This window comes from Polyodon spathula, chromosome 23 (assembly GCF_017654505.1).
Source record: "Polyodon spathula isolate WHYD16114869_AA chromosome 23, ASM1765450v1, whole genome shotgun sequence".
NCBI classification, from domain to species: Eukaryota; Metazoa; Chordata; class Actinopteri; order Acipenseriformes; family Polyodontidae; genus Polyodon; species Polyodon spathula.
In genome coordinates this window covers 19,992,900-20,010,035 of record NC_054556.1, presented here as the reverse complement: position 1 = coordinate 20,010,035, position 17,136 = coordinate 19,992,900, and the positions used below count along the sequence as shown (strand labels likewise).

General features: G+C 37.6%; 1 protein-coding gene across 2 annotated transcripts in view; it reads right to left on the bottom strand.

The window, feature by feature from the left end:
* Window positions 1–1,659: 1,659 nt before the first annotated feature.
* LOC121298010 (teashirt homolog 2-like) overlaps window positions 1,660–17,136 on the bottom strand; it is a 50,106-nt gene continuing 34,629 nt past the window's right edge. Inside the window, exons 1-2 of one of the 2 annotated variants that reach the window (XM_041224695.1) lie at window positions 13,286–13,367; window positions 1,660–4,759 (exon numbers count right to left, since the gene is read on the bottom strand). In XM_041224695.1, coding sequence (XP_041080629.1) covers window positions 1,716–4,754 — 3,039 coding nt within the window. In that variant the 5' untranslated portion in view covers window positions 4,755–4,759; window positions 13,286–13,367 and the 3' untranslated portion in view covers window positions 1,660–1,715. Of the gene's footprint in view, window positions 4,760–13,285; window positions 13,368–17,136 lie in introns of those variants that run through there. The other variant, XM_041224694.1, reaches the window with a different exon arrangement.

The window sequence follows — 17,136 nt, the reverse complement described above, 5'->3', positions numbered from 1 at the left end:
CAATGTTAATAAACCTCAATTAATATACACCACTACATTAAACCATATGGAGTACAACTGCACTCAGAAAGAAAGATTTTGACTCATGCTTATGTTTTTCCGAGTGGCTGGTCTCAGACTATCCTGCAGGTGAAGAAGCCGGATGTGGAGGTCCTGGGCTGGCGTGGTTACTTGTGGTCTGCGGTTGTGAGGCCGGTTGGACGTACTGCCAAATTCTCTAAAACGACGTTGGAGGCGGCTAATGACAGAGAAATGAACATTCAATTCTCTGGCAACAGCTCTGGTGGACATTCCTGCAGTCAGCTTGCCAATTCCACACAAAAACTTGAGACATCTGTGGCATTGTGTTGTGTGACAAAACTGCACATTTTAGAGTGGCCTTTTATTGTCCCCAGCACATGGTGCACCTGTGTAATGATCATGCTGTTTAATCAGCTTCTTGATATGCCACACCTGTCAGGTAGATGGATTATCTTGGCAAAGGATAAATGCTCACTAACAGGGATGTAAACAAATTTGTGCACAAAATTTGAGAGAAATAAGCTTTTTGTGCGTACAGAAAATTTCTGGGATCATTTATTTCAGCTCATGAAACATGGGACCAACACTACATGTTGTGTTTATATTTTTGTTCAGTATAGTTTAATGAACAGTGCAAAAAGTCTAAAAACGAACCAATGAAAGATGACACTAGGCTCTTTCTCCATGTTATCATAGGCTTTCTTTGCAGTGTTTCTTTCCTTTTTGCAAGATCAAAAAAAAAAGTGTCCTCCTTACTGCTGTAGCAGACAACACAAAAAACAAAAGAGGCGCTACTGAACCCAATCTAATTACTGCAATTAAAACATGCTTGGAATAAGAGCACATTGTAAGAAGCTACACGCTTTATTTGTACCAGTACAAAAGGTGTAGATCTCATTCGTTTCAGCATGTTCACTTAACATGAAACATTGACTATTTCCATACTGCAGCATTTACATTAATCAAAGATCTTGTCATTCCCAGTCAGTCTAGTGTACAGCATCTAAATCTAAACTGGTCATGAAACATTTAGTAAAGTGCTTTTTTATTTTATTTTTGCAAAACACAACATTTTTACACAGCAATATACATTTCAGTATACTCTAAATGTGCCAGCAAGTAGGGCTTTCTACCAGTTAGAACATGTTGTTTTTTTTTTGTTGTTTTTGTTTTTTTTTATGCAGATGTTGGTTTTATGAATTAAATTACAATAGATGCATTTATCATTTTAAAAAGAAAAAAAAACTATTGGCATATCATACAAATAAATAGTAGACGCCAATGTTATCGCATGCTAACATCAGCACTTTATGCTTCAAGCAGTAATACATTTCATCACTGGAGAGAGGTTATAACAGAGGAAAATAATTGGATACTGTGACCCAGAAACACCCAGACTTGATCAGGTTTTATTTGTGGTAACCCATTCAGTGGATACATATTAATCTTTATTTAAAACAAGAAACTGTTGACATCCTGATCCTTCTTACAAAATATGTTACTCATGTGATTATAAGTAGTTTAAACTGCCACTTGAAACATGTTAAGAAATGTTGACAAAAGTAAAGCAATAATAATAATTACAATATATATATATATATATATATATATATATATATATATATATATATATATATATATATATAACAGGCAGTAGAAATGTTTATAATAGAATCTTCTACTTACTGACAACACTATTCCCTATCCACATCAACAAACTGTGAATGGTTCTCTGGTGATTTACTGTGCGTTTTACTTAAATGAAGTTTTACTGCATGGTTGCTGGCAAATGTCCGACTGCACAGTTTGCATTTAAACTTAGTGTCCATCTCCTCTTCCACAGCTGCGGCTTCAGTTGGCTTAACTCCTAAGGCCTTGGAAAGTTCTGGTCCCACTTTTGTCTGCTGCTCTACGGGCAGATTATCCATGTCCTTCAACTCAAAGCCCAGATGGGACTCCAAGTGGCTGATAAATGCTGAGGTGGACCTAAACTGGGAAGCACAGTCATTACAGTAGAAGATAGGATGGCCAGTGTCCATATTCTTCAAGAATTTGGTCCCTCCTGTTTTCCTCAACTGATATTTGACATTAGCCAACCAGTGGCTAATAGTGGTCATGGACAGTCCAGTAAATTTGGAAATATGCATCCGTTCCTGAGGGCCTAGGTCTGACAGCAAGTACTTGCCTTCGGAGGTCTGAAAGAGGCTCGAAACAAACTGGGCCTGCAGGATAAGAAGGTGCTGTGGATTCCAGTTCGACTGCCTACCCTTTCTCTTGTGGACAGAATAGAGTTCTGCCGAGACATCCTCAAAGCGTCTGACATCCATTTCAAGTTTCACTGAAGGCATCCTTGAAGGCAATGATGGCTTTGGTGTTGTGGCTTTTGGAAGAACCTTGACCATATCAGCAATGTCAGACAGAGCATGCTTTTTCTGCACTGGAGTGCAAGACTGTGCACAAGAGGATGCCATTGCTTTGTTGCTTTTCGATTTAGTCAGATCAATCGGTTGGTCATTGTTTTCATACAGAAAGCAGTTGGTGAGACGGCTGGATCTAGGCGGGACAGGTGCCAAGGCTGGTTTCTCCACCAAGCTCCTGTTCAGTTTGGAAAGCATGGCTGTTGTAGAGTCTGATCTGGCACTGGAGGGCTTGCTGGCTTTCCCTAAGTGATTGTTCAAAACCGACTGCAGAGCACTTAGGGGGTTGACACTGAGAACCTCTGAGGAGTCATTTACGAGAGCACAGGGATTACTGCAGCCATTACTGGCAGGAGGGGTTGACGTCTTCTTGTCATTCTCCAAGAGGTCGGGTTTGAAGCTTTCTTTAATTTCACTGCTTTCTCTCCCATAAGGTGGTTCTGTTTTTGAAGCAACAGGAGAATCCTGTTGGATGTCGTTGTCATCAGTCCTACCTAGCTCAGTATTTTGAATGTCCTTTCCCTCAGTCGCATTATTCTGTTCCTTTTTGATGTGTGCATTGTTCGACGGAGCAGAATGAGAATCATTTCCCTTGGTTGTCTGAAAAAACTTCCCCTTTGGGGCAATTGCCCTCAACCTGTTGAAGTTCTGCTTCACTTGAAGAGGTTGAGAAGCTGGGTGTGTGGAATTTCTGATCACCCCCGAGAGCTGATATGCAGCATGAATGCTGGGGTATGCGCTCCAGCTGGGTGTCCCAGTTTGAGCCTTATTGATAGCTGATGCTACTGTGTTGGCCAAAGACTTTAAGATATCACCTCCTCCTCCTGAGCCATGCTCTAGGTCTTCCTCACGCAGGTAAGGATACTTAAAAGTAGCATCTCCTGGTTTTTCATCATCATCTTTGTGCTTACTATTTTTTGAGTCCGTCTCTCCTGATACATTTCCGCCTGGCTTATCTGCTCTTTCTTTCTTTATGTCCGGTTCTGCCAATTCTGCGATATTTGGAGTTTCTTGGCTCACGTCCATAGGTGGTTGAGTTTCACTGGAGGGTGGCTCAGCTAAAGATTGCATCTTTTCTATAGCTAAAGGGTCAAGAGCTAACTGTTTCCCCTTCTTTGACGCTGAACTTGTAACCTTGATAAAGTGACCCGTAACCATCATGTGAGTCGTCAGCTGCTGAAGAGTGTCGTGAGAACTTCCACACTCCATACACTTCAGGATCTGAGACTTGCAGGTCTCAAACTGCCAGGTGTAGCTCGCTCCATTCTGGTAACCATAGCGGTTGTTATGCAAGCCATTGAAGCCAGATGTTTTCTGTGAATCGATATACCCTGAAATCCCTGTTGTAGAATCCGGAGAGCAAGGCCTGTTGGCTTCATAAGCACGCTTCTTGGCTGGAGGGACTATTTTTGATGCAAGAACCGGAATGGGTTCTTTCAAAGGCACTTTCTGGTAATGTTTAGTTTTGATCATGTGCACGCTTAAATCTTGAAGGGACTCAAAGGAATGACCACAGAACATGCACTTGAGGACCTTCATGGCATCCTCCTTTCCTTCCATGTCCTGCAAGTTTCGTTTCCTCGTCTTTGAGTAGGACGTCGAGGCATTCTTATGTCTGTCATGGTTGTTGTCTTGGTAATGTCCGCTCTTATTCATGTGCACTGTAAGCTCCACCAAGGTGTCATACGCTGCGCTGCATTCCTTGCACCTGAAGCGGCTAGCCCCTGTAAACACGCTCCCACAGGGTTTGCTGTTTTGTCTATACAAGTGGACGGAACTAAAAAGGTTTGGCTTAGAAACAGGTTTGGGAGACTGAGTCTGTTGCAGGGTTTTTGACAAGGCGTCTTGGTGCCAATCAAACTCACTCTTGCTGCTTCCATTGGTGCTGTCGCAGCTGGCCCTGCCCAGGTTATTGGTCGCCTTAAGATCTAACCCGAGACCTGTCCAATAAGAGTCTGACAGGAAGTTGGCGTAGGCGGCTCTCATTTTTTCCAGACTGTTTTGCATATTGTCCTTTAGTTTAGAGTCACCGTTTTCATCCTTATTATTGTGGTCTTCAGAGGAAAAGGTGCTTTTGAAGTCGACTAGTCTGTCGCTGTTGTCACTGAGGCGCGATTCTAACTCTGCTTCCTGATTGGACAGAGCACTGGCTGGAGAGTTCAGGTAGCTGTAGCTGCTTTTATTATCGGCTTCCTTGTCTTCCTGGTCCTCAGAACTGGCTTTGTTGCTGTCGTGGCACTCCTCTTCTGGTGAGCCATCATTCTCCCCTTCATCTACTTCAGCCGATTCCACAACACTGAGCTCATAATCAGGCATGTACACTGGAAGAGAGAAGATGCGATGGTTACTGATTGGTTTTAAATTCTGAAATATAAACAGGTTACCGCAGGAAATCATATTCATTTGACAGATTGTTTAACAGAACCAGATTAGACCCTTATCATGGTCTACTTAATGTAATTATTATTATTTTTTTTATACATCATACATGGTGGTGTAACTAACAACATCTTAAAGGGCTGGATTCATTAATAATTATTATCCTGGTAAATTTATAAAACTCCAATTCACTTAGCTTCATGCAAACACTCTAAGAAAATATTTCTCTTATTGAAATCCCAGGGCCAAAGACCCGAATTATGACTGAACTATGAACATATTCACTTGTTTCATAGTAAGCAGTACATTTTGACATTCAATTAGTAAAGTACCACTGACTATCAGTCAGCACTTCAGTCAAGATGTATGGATTTCTATCACAGTTAAAATCTTCACCTATAAATCCTTCAAAATGAACAAGCCCAAAATTACAATTAAATTATTCAATTGTACTATTAGCCAGCAAGTGTCGATTAGAGTCCTGTTTTGTACTCACTGAATCAGGGTTTTAAAAATTCCAACAACACAGCCCGCAATTGAAAAACTCTCAGTGGTTTACAGCTTACATTTACAGTTCCATATTGGTTGTCATATATTTTTAAAGGCATTTATATCTACTATGTTCAAAACAACACACAATATGACACAACTGAAAGTGGAGCTTGACCAAATGGCATGGGGTGCTAGATCAGGGTCGAGACTTCTCATAGAAACATTTATCTGGTGTACCTTTCATGAGCACTACCATTACAAACACTGCCAGTTCTAATACAAAAATACAGAAAAAGAATGACGAAAAGTAATATATTCTAATATATGGAGTAAAAGACTACAGCTTAAACCTACTGGCTCTTTGTGTATCTTATTAAGATGCTTTCAATGTTGCATGCTGGGTTTAGGTGATGTCAGAGGACATCAATATCTTATTCATGGTTAACAATGTCCTTCAATCATGTTTAATTGTACACTAAACTACAATCCTTTTGTGTCTGTTTGTGAACTACATTTTTCACAGTTAAGCCTTTGGTGTACTTTACCGGAAAAGAAAATCTTGTTAGCGTTCCTCAAAGGTGGTTTTAGCTGTAGCCCCACAAGCTTCCTGTCCTACATGAAACTATGCTGCTGATACTACCTCATAGCTGCCTGGGATACAATCCTGTACACCCATCAAACAGGAACCCTGCCACTTCTTGGAGCACTAGGAGTCTAAATATGACATTGCAAGTTCTGTTATAGTTTTAAGAAAAAATAAAAAGTCATATTTTTATTCTCCAAAAGGTGATTTTGTAATTTATATATATATATATATATATATATATATATATATATATATATATATATATATATATAATCTCAGATTTCCAACACCCTATTAGGAAAGAAACATAGTCAAATACAATATGTAAAAAGGTATTCTGGCACTTGAACAATAAACTAGTGTGCTTAGTACGCCTACATGTAAACATCTTGGATAGCTTCAGCATGTCCCTCAGGAGGCAATAAAATGAATACCAAGTCAAAGGTTTTTCTTTTGTCTAGATGTTTACAGCAAATCAGACTTCTGAGTGATAGCACAGAATGGATGCATCTCATGCTTAAGCACATAGACAGTAGGTAGAAAAAGACAAATCATGTAAATCGTGACGGATCTTAACACCGCCACTCTGCATTAATACTTCTGTGTTTCCCTCCAAGATACAATGGAATAAAGTCAGCAAAAACTATGCTTTTAGGGTGGCAGTATTGCGAGGTATGATGCGCTGCTGCACGCGATTATTATAGAAACAAATAAAACTTTCAAACAGACAAAACAAACATTGTAAAACAAATGGCACGATGGCCAAAATAAACAGACAATAATCAAAGCAATGAACCAAAACAAGTATGGTGCTGGTCTAACTCCAGCACGTGTAGCAATTGCTTAGTTATATTCTTATCAATCTTACTTGTGTCTTTCACGTACCTCCTCTCCGTACCCTCAACCACCTGCTCAGCGGTTGATCCGCTCTTTGATACAGCTGTGCCTGAACACGATTGCGTGTTAATCAATCAGGCTAAGGCACATTCTGCATGTGAAGTGATTTGGCAGGGAAGGTAATTACTCTTGCCTACCTAAAACACCCATGCACACCAAACATACATCTTAAACACTAATAACACTACACCCCCTGCACCAATACATACATAATAGACAATACAAAATACACACAAGGGCGGTGTATCCCATCACACAGTATTAAAACCTCATGCTATTTAGAGAATCAAAATTGACCGCTATGCCTCCTGATGGGAACCCCTAACCCACACATAATTACTTATTATGTTTGAATTAAGTCATTTATTTAAGGTAAAACTGGCAGGCGTTACCACAAAAGCAGTCAGTGGTGCATGCATCCTGTTTCATGGTATTTAAAATGGGATTCCATCCATAGAAATAGAAACAGATGAAAGGCCGCTGGCTAGTGATTGTGACGTCGTGCCCCCCTTGTGGAAAATAAATCATGCAGTATGCAGTATACATTGCATGTAAATGTACAGGATGATGAATCCTCATAGAGTAATGAATTAGAACCACATCAGCAGCTGCACAAAGTAACGCCACCGCAATACTGCAAGGTCCTGACGCTGCACTGTTTTAAAATGGCATGCATGTAAATCTGCTTACCTACCAACAATCTGAAAAAAATAAATAACAGAATCAGGACCATTTCATTTATAATAATCTGTCAGTTCATTTACAGATATCTATATCATAAATAACACAAGACTAATATAAAATAAAAATAAAAAAACAACAAAAACATACAGTACACCATCCAATCCAAAAATGCTCTGTATTGGTCTCAGATGCTTCAAAACAAGATTTTTTATTTTTTTAAAAATCAGTATTTAACAAGTGTCTTTGAAAGCAAACCACTTGATAGAAGCACTACAGACAGCTAATGGAATCAGAGGCAGGGATCTGGCCCATTTAAAACAACCACAGAAAACGTTGCTTTATGTATTATGAAACTACTGTACACACGAGAGCTAGTGCTTGCTAGGACAACCTTGTTGCACAAAAGACATATTTTGAAATAATACATTCAGATAGGTATGTAATTCAAATGTGTTTTGTACAGCTGTGCATGTTTTCAGAGCAGTGTTGAGGTGGGATGCACTTGGTGATGCGTGTTAAAAATAAACTGGCACATCCCTGACAGCTGTAAGGTCTACTTTAACCCACATTCGATACTTCTGGATTCTGCCTGGATTCTCTTCTATTGAGGAATTATAATTTGATCGTCTTCTGTGACAGTCCTGTTATTATTAGCAAAGAATGCAGTGCAGTACGAAAACAGCACCTACAGTGGTAATTCAATTACACAGATGTGTTGGTAATGAGCCAATGAGCCGGATTCTCAAAGCCATGTACTCCCAATTGTCATTAACACCATTTGTTCAGATATTAGAAACACACCCAAGAAAGTTACCAACCCGAATACACAACTTACTCGGCTCTGAAGATCGGGCATGAGAGTTTTTAAATTGAGGGCTTTGGATTGCTTTCAAACTGTTTTATTATTTGTTTTGGAAATGTTAATTATTTTTTTTTAAATATATATATATATAATATATATATATATATATATAGATATATATATATATATAGATATATATATATATATATATATATCTGTGCTAATGGCGATTTGGAGTAAATAGCCTTGAGAATTAAGCCCAGTGTCTTTTGTTAGTACTGAGTTTCTTTAGGTATCAAACGCATAACAAGAAGCTGGATTTTTTTTTTTTTTTATTAAGTCAGCCTACTCAACACCTACACTTAATGCACGTTTTAAAAGTAAATGTACATGAAATACTAATTATAAAACAGACCAACTTTATTTTATGGTGCAATTTTTTGTTTAACTGTTAAAAGCTACCTTGCTAACAATTCAACAATTACATTTTTTTAATGCATTTTTTAATGGTTATTTAATGCATAGCAACCTAAAAGTCAAGCTCACTGTATAGCAAATGCCAAGGGGTCTGTCAATATGTACACATGTCATCACTATATATTAATATATATATAATATATATATTATATATATATATATATATATATATAATATATATATATTATATAATGATATATTATATATGTAATTTTTAATCTTAAATGTTTACATTAGTTTTATTAGGTTACTAAAGAAAATAAAAGAACTAACCATTAACACAAAATGAACAACTCGAATTATAGAAGATATTTTGGACTTTGGAAGCAGTCTTGCTTACAGCATTGACATTTAAAGTTACCTGTTCAGTTTCATGCATTTTGCCTTCCAGGTTGCTATTTATTTATTTATTTATTTATTTTTAATAATGTATTTAAGTCAAGCAACAAGCCACAGGCAGAGATCAACCCACATTCCTAAATACTTGAACTGTTCAAAGAGCATAACTGCTCTGCAATGAAGAGCCTGTGCAGTGTCTGCCAACTTTGATTGTTTCCTGTTTCCGCGATATTGCCCATTTCAACCACCAGCAGCACTGTTGCAGGAGGAATATCTGATAAAAGTTTGGAAAAGAGTTATGAAAATTCAACAAACTACAGACATGATCCGTGCAGGATAGCAACAGGACGAGTGTTTCAAACTCTTCAATTGCACTTCCTCTTGGTAACTTTTATACTGAATCAACATCCTGATGTGAACCGGGCTCAGCAATGTGTCTCAGAATTCAAACTAGGGACTCAATAAAACACGATTACGCTCAGCTACATTGCTAAACGACAGCTCCCCGTTTAGTAATTAGGACAGCATTTGTAAAATAAACACTTTTATACTTGAGAACTAGCACAGGTGGATAATGGCTCAAGATCACAGACATTCTGATAAAACATTGCCTCTGCAAGTAGCTAGTACTGCACCTGTAGCCTTGAGAAGAGGAGGCATGCTGGTGTGCATTAGACAAAAGCATGATTGATAATTATGATTACTTTATAAATCACAGACTGTGTAATTATATAACTGTGCATGCAGACATTTTAGACACACTGTAAGCCAAAAAGATGAGACTGAATGGCAATTGGATTCCTACAAGCCAGAAATGCATAACAGTTTTATAAACTGATGCATTTTTTTACATTTGACCATACATTTCAAATTAAGAACTGAAACCACACAAATGACAAAGTGAACCAACCGACCTACCTATTATTTTCAGGCCAATGTTAAACAATAATCAATTGTCTAGGTTTGGTTCGCTTTGGCACATGTGTACACAGTTAGGTCTTGTATTAAAGGTAAGAAGTGATAAGTTTAATTCTCAAAGTGTCCAGTTGCTTTCTTTCACGCTTATTTGGAACCAAATTATCCTAAACCAATGTATCACAATAGGAAAAACTGGGATATGAAATGTTCATAAAACAATTTGTAAAAAGGATTGCGTAACTCAAATATATTTTAGAATTATTTATTATTATCATATTTTTGTTTTCTGATTATTACTGATATATCCTTTTTGTTCACTGACCACTGAATGATATTAACACAGTACCTGTGAAATCTGCAGTCCTGGCTTCGAACTTCAGCTAAACATTCTAAAAGCTGTCACCAAACGCTAACATCCTCACTGCAATTTAAATCATGTGACAATGTGACTTTTCAACTCTACTATTCCCATGTGTTTTTTTTTGTTTTGTTTTGTTTTGTTTTGTTTTTCTAGAATCAGGAAGAACAGATGTGTTTATAGCCAGGTGATAAATATGCACTATTAGTCATTTATTAAACATCAGTTACTTAGTTTGGATGAATAGTTAATCAGATTACTGGTAAAATGGTTAATTAGGTAATTAGCATTATCAATTATCAACATATTAATGCTAGCTTATAAGCAAACTACTTTCAGTTTTTGCATATAAATCTATAAGTCACATGGTTAGGGTTTATACATGGGCCAAAAGTCATTGATTCACTTGTTAGCTCTGATAATTTTTTGGTGTAGATTACATTGCTTGTCCATGTTTGATTCGTGCTTAAATTACTAATCATAGATATTTACAATAAAATGTTACTGAAAAAAAACAAAAATACAAAAAACATCCATTGAGATAAACTCATACAGAATAAACAGCCATGATGTAGACCTCATAAAAATAATTTACAGATACGTAAAACCTGGGGAAATTTTTTTTTTTTTAAATTTAATTCAATATAATATACATTTTAAAATATTGTTCTATCTATAATCTATAAACAGAGATAAACAAAGTTGCCTGGAACTTCAAAATACAGAATTTGCATGTCACAAAATCTAACAAAACCTCCAATCGCAGTCGCTACAAATTGATATCTTTACATAGAGATACACAACGGTCCAAAAACTGGAGGTGTCTATCGTACATGATTCACTTGAAATGTTTAGAACATTAATCTCTTACAACAGATAGCACATTTATTCTACACAGAATCCTACCAGTCCTGTTTTTATTGTTTAATCTTAAAAAGATCAACCCTGGATATATGAGACAGTATATGAAAAGGCCCCTGCAGTGGCAAGTGATTCAGATTTGAGAAGGACATTGTATCTGCCCCTGTACCAAATATAATTTCAAAGAAACCATGTATACAGATACAATGTATTTTAAAAGTGTTTTTATAGACAGTCTGGGGTGGTGAAGTTTCCATTCCCTGCAAAACAATCATGTTAACTTCTAAAATGCTAAACTAACACATAATTCCACTGTCTATTTATGCATGGCTTTGTTTTTATCAGAAAGCAGGCACTGTTGACAGTCCTGTTAATTTACATTACCCAAATTAAGTTTTAGTTGTAGGAACGGCAACCCCCCCCCCCCCCAACCTTTGCTACAATGTGAACCAAACAGACATGCACCTACAATTTATAGCAGTACAGCTATACATGTCTGGTGTTTTTGCTATTCTAGAAACTGTAGAAAAAATATTTTAATATGGGCTAAACAGAAGAGACGTGCAACTGTTGTACGTGTTTGAACGATACAGCTTGCAGGCCACCTGTTCAAAGCAAGCCTATTCACACAATCAGCAGCTTTGTGGTTTTCTATTGGAAAGGATGTTAGGGTGGGCCTGACAAAAAAAGGTCTAGACAATCTAAATCCTTGACTAGACAGAAGTGTCATGGTGATCAATGCTAATTATCTGGTCCCTTAACTCTGGCTGGAAAAGACAGTGTCAGTGGCCTACAACAAAAATCCGATTTGACTTAAGATAGAATATAGTGAAAACATGTACTAATACAATACTATGAGTCTATGCTCTTAGTAGAGATGGTATTCAGATATAAGCCTGTTAAAAAAGTTTAACCAACGTTTTAACCATATTATTTAAAGATTTTAAGCTCAGTAATCGTTGTGTGCTCCTATTCATCAGAAGAACATACCAATGTACCTCTAAACAACAGAAAATGATTTTGCACAAGAATGATTTATTTACCCTCTCATAAACATTCAAATAAATATAAAACATGGTGGTTACAGGTCGAGGGGGAATAATTTCAGGTTGGCTGGGATCATTAAAACAGATTAGTTTCTGTGCTACTATGAATCATTGCTAGTAGAGCGTGTGTCTTTTTCTTTTGCTCCTGAAAGAGCAGGGACAATAGCGCTGGCTACAGTCAGGCAGAGTGCCAGTAGGAGGCATTAGAACGTTACCTCCTGACCAGTGCACTCTCTCAAGCAGAGACTGAGACAGTGGTGATGTGTGAACTAATATACACTGGGGACCAAGCTACAGTGAGAACAACAAACTTATTTCACTTGTGACCTGACTGGAACACACTACTCCAGTAGGGGACAGGCTAATGAATTATCCCTCAGCGCCTTAAAATCAAACCTCTTATTGGCACCGGCAACATTATTACTGTTCTAACAATTGTGATCAATAATTTTTTTTGTTGTTTGCTTTTCTTCCTTTAACATGAACTGGGATGAGATGATATTTTTTTCAAGAAGCACTACATAGCTTTGTAATACCCAGACTACACAATAGTGAGGACCTTTGGTCACAAGCATGCAAATGTACCCCTAAACACTGGAAGTGATCAAACTTAGACTTTCTTTTGCAAAAGAACAATAAGAGCTTCAGCACACTGCTATCAGGGACAGCGATAATGTGGCTAACACAAGTAAATTGATTTTACAGCCTTGGTTAACAGTTCTCTATGATAAAATAAGAGGGGGGGAGGAAGGAGCACTGTATTACACTCCACCTTTAGAAATGGCTGAACCCCGGACTGCCAGTGTTTGACATGTGCCACTCTGCTCTGCTTACAGTACTTGTCTCAAGCTACAGCTCTCAGGAGAACAAATCAATATCTTGTTGCTTCCCATTGATTGCCCGGCAAGGGTATCAGACTAACCAGGATTGTTATGACATTTCTAGATTTCCTCCTTGAAGCGATCAATTACACGCAAGCAGCAATCAAAACCTCTTCACACAACTAACCTGCTTTGTGACATTTTCATCTCCTGGATTTATACTGTGTTTAAGATGCAAAACGCCACGTTGCGTTCACGTCGCCAACATTAGGAGAAGGCCACTGGTTCACTGAAGGACACACAGGAAGAGGTATATTATATATAGTAGCTGCATACAGTGTTACAAAACTTGTTCAATATAGAGACAATAGAAACAAAACAAACACTGTACTCAATTACATCCAAACTGTAAGGAAAGCTTGGAAAACTCAAGCTTGGAGGAATCTAATCAGAGCTGAATTGTATTAACCCTGCAAATCAAACACAGCCTTGGCAGCCTGCACACTGCAAACATATTGGGCCAGCTTCTCAAACCTTTTACTCCAAATTGGTATTAGCACATTCATTTCTGAAAGAAGAAAAACACAATTATAAAACAAACGAGAAACAATTGTACTACTTACGAGTCCCTAAATAAAAGGCTTTTTATTGGGTTACTGTTTTGACAAAACTGTAATGTTGATTTGGCAGCTAGACATCTACATACAAAGATCATTATCTTGCTCCATTGGCTGATGATTAGCCTGGGTTCAAATGTACGGTTATCTATATGTGTGTGTTCTGGTTTTGATTCTGTAATGTGATACTTTACAATGTGACATTTTACAATGTGATACTTTGTACTGTGATATTTTGTAACAATTGTAAGTCACCCTGGATACGGGTGTCTGCTAAGAAATAAAATAAAAATAATAAAATAATAAGATTGATACAACTGTTATCATTTCAATTTGTTTTATGAAAAATGGCTTTATCAATGTTAGGCTATTGAAACAGACATGTTGCTGTATTACCACATGTAAATCTTGCTATATGAGAATATAAGTAACAGTCCTTAATAGCAGTGTGCTTTAGAACGGCATGACAAGGTGTTGTTAAGACAGGCTGTACAGTCCAAATGTTTTTTTTAATGAGGCACTTCTTGGGTAATGAGCAGTGCAAGGTACTGTAAAAAAAATCAAGCAGACTCCAGACATACACTGTAAATGCTTAATTACATTCTGTACGTTTCTTTAAATACTGTGCGCTAATAATGCACCTCAGGCTTTTTTAAGCTTTGTAAACTTTCCTTTGTAGTGTCCTGTCAACTTAGAAAGAACAGTGCTAGTGCACAGCTCTCAAACAGGATGTCACCTTTTTAAAAAGTGTTTGGACTTGTTTTTGATTCACAAGCTTGTTGTTTTGAGCAATAAAGTGTGAATATCAGTCTGTAATAATATTAATGAATCAAGACCCTGTCCTCAATATAGGACTATTAAAAAAACAACTTAGCCATGCCTTGCATGTATGTTTCGCACAATGGCTTCCTGACATTGTTTAAATTTATAAGTTTGTTTACACTACAACAGGTCAATTCAGAGCAGCTCAACAGAGCCATACCGAGGACCACGGATTCTGAAAAGAGTCCCACAAATAACAAATGTAAAAGGCCTATTTAACCAGACTACCCACACAGCACTATTTTATGTGTTAAATGGTAGAACACGTAAGCAGAAACAAAAAAGTTTTTGCATGTTGACTAGCTTACAAACACAAGATTAGAGCCTTGCTACTGGACCCACAATAAGTGTTGAGTTTGGGTCAGGTCGGATGTACTGTAGTTTGTATAGTTCTGGCTCGGATCGGGTCGGGTCAGTGTGTTACCGGTGAGTGGATAATGACGTTTTTAATTATACGTGAGTGTTTTTGTCTTCCTCTGTGTGCAAGTGCTTCCTAAAACTCACTTCCTCCTTCATTATTTTTGAAAAACCTACTGGCCATGCATCATTGGTTATCAGAGAAATTACCTCTCTTAATATCATCTCACAAACCTGCTTATTCATTTTGTGCAGCCTGTCAAATGCTGTGTTGCCGGGCTTTACTAAGTAACCACAGGATATAATTAATTTCCAACACAACTAACAACCAATAATCATCTCAGCTGATAAACTGACATTTTGTGCAGTCTGTCAAATGCTGCGTGGGATAGAGTTCAGTTACAAAACACCAACGTCACCACATTTTTAAATAGTCAGTCAATGCACAAAAAAACACCAAGTGCAACGCCTCACTGATAGCTCTTATTAGTCGACAATTCATGCCTTTTTTACATAATGACTGTTTCCTTCCAGTCAATGACACAAAACATATTTGTCCTATAGTAAACTATTTGCATTTGTATAAATGTAAAGAACGACTAAATGTCTTTAATTCGTTAATTCATTGTTTTCTTTCATTTGTAATGTGCTCTCATAGGCAAACGTGAAACTCGGTTTATATCACTCCCACTTTATATCACAAAGTATGCCTGCATGGCAATCATGATATAAACTGGGTTCAACTGTATATAGGCTGATGTGAATAAAAAAAAAAAAACCTATCAACAGGAGAATGTGTAGCTGAAGAGCGTTCCGGTGCTGGAAAGGGTAAGTCTAAATCCACTGTTTGGAAAAATTACGACATTGTTATATTCAGTGATAATAAAAGCCCATGTGGCTTTGTACAATGCAAACCTTGCAAAACATTACAGTAATATGACAGCAAAAACTCTACAGCACCACACTGAAAGGCAATGTATTCGTCTTGTAGCTGTTTTAAAAGCCATAGCTGTGGTGTAATATTTGTTGTTGAATATTAATTAAGCGGTTTGATACAATATAGGCTTGTCCAAAATGAGTATGCGAATTTGCAAGAGCATCTTCTGTGTGGCTGTTTATGGTAACAAAGCTTTGAAGAAGTCTGTTGTTGTCTTCTTTCAAATCATGCAGTGTTGGATTATCAGGAAAGGAAGTAAAAGAGATATGATTAATTTACAGTGATTATTTCTTTATTTTATAGATTTTATACTCTGCTGAAGGTACTTAGTTTCAATAGAGTATGCTTGGAATATATATGTGGAAGTGGTCGGGTCAGGTCGGGTATGTAAATATTTCAAAGGTCTCAGGTTTGGATTTGTTTGGTTGGGTCAGGTTCGAATCAGGTTTTAAATTTAGGCCCGCGCAGAACTCTACCACAGATTGCCCAGCTTTACAATCAAAGAACCAGATTGTGAAGCTTAGTGAGCCATATATATGATTTAAGAGCTAACTGTTAAACAGTCCTGATGTAATTGATACAAGTTGCTATTAATAGTGTTCGACTCCAGCATTACATGATGTAATGCCTTGTTCTTAATACCTCATGTTAAACCTATGCTGAAGTGGTAAACACAAAAGTGGGTAAACGCCTGTTTGGTGGAGTTGAACAGATAGATTTGAACAGATAAACATGAACAGATACATTGTTATTGACCCAGCCAACGAGAACCACCACATACAGTTATTTCCCCTCTGTGAACAGTCACAGACCTGAAGTGCACTTCACGTGAACAGTCCGGTGGGATAGGTTGAAGGCTACTAGCACCGCCCTGCAGGTCCAGTGTGCCTAACAGAACATTAATTGAACATAGACAACCAACACACACACACACACACACACACACACACACACACACACACACACACACACACACACACACACACACACACACAGGAACACGCTGTCACACAGGAACATGCCACAGTTCTGACTGAGAGCTCTCAGGTGTCAGTTCACCCACAGCAACAGAGCACAGCCACTCACCATTAAAATATCTTGTCTTTAACCCAGGATTTGTATATCACAGGACAGTAGAAATGAGTAAACACTGTATACCTTACGTGAGAAGTGGGTAAACGCTATATTGCCAAAATAAAAAGTGTGTAAATGGCATTTACCTGCGTATACCCTTGACTACACCACTGGTTAAACCCCCATCAGCAGTACGCATTACAAGGATTGGATGATTATGGTGATTGAACT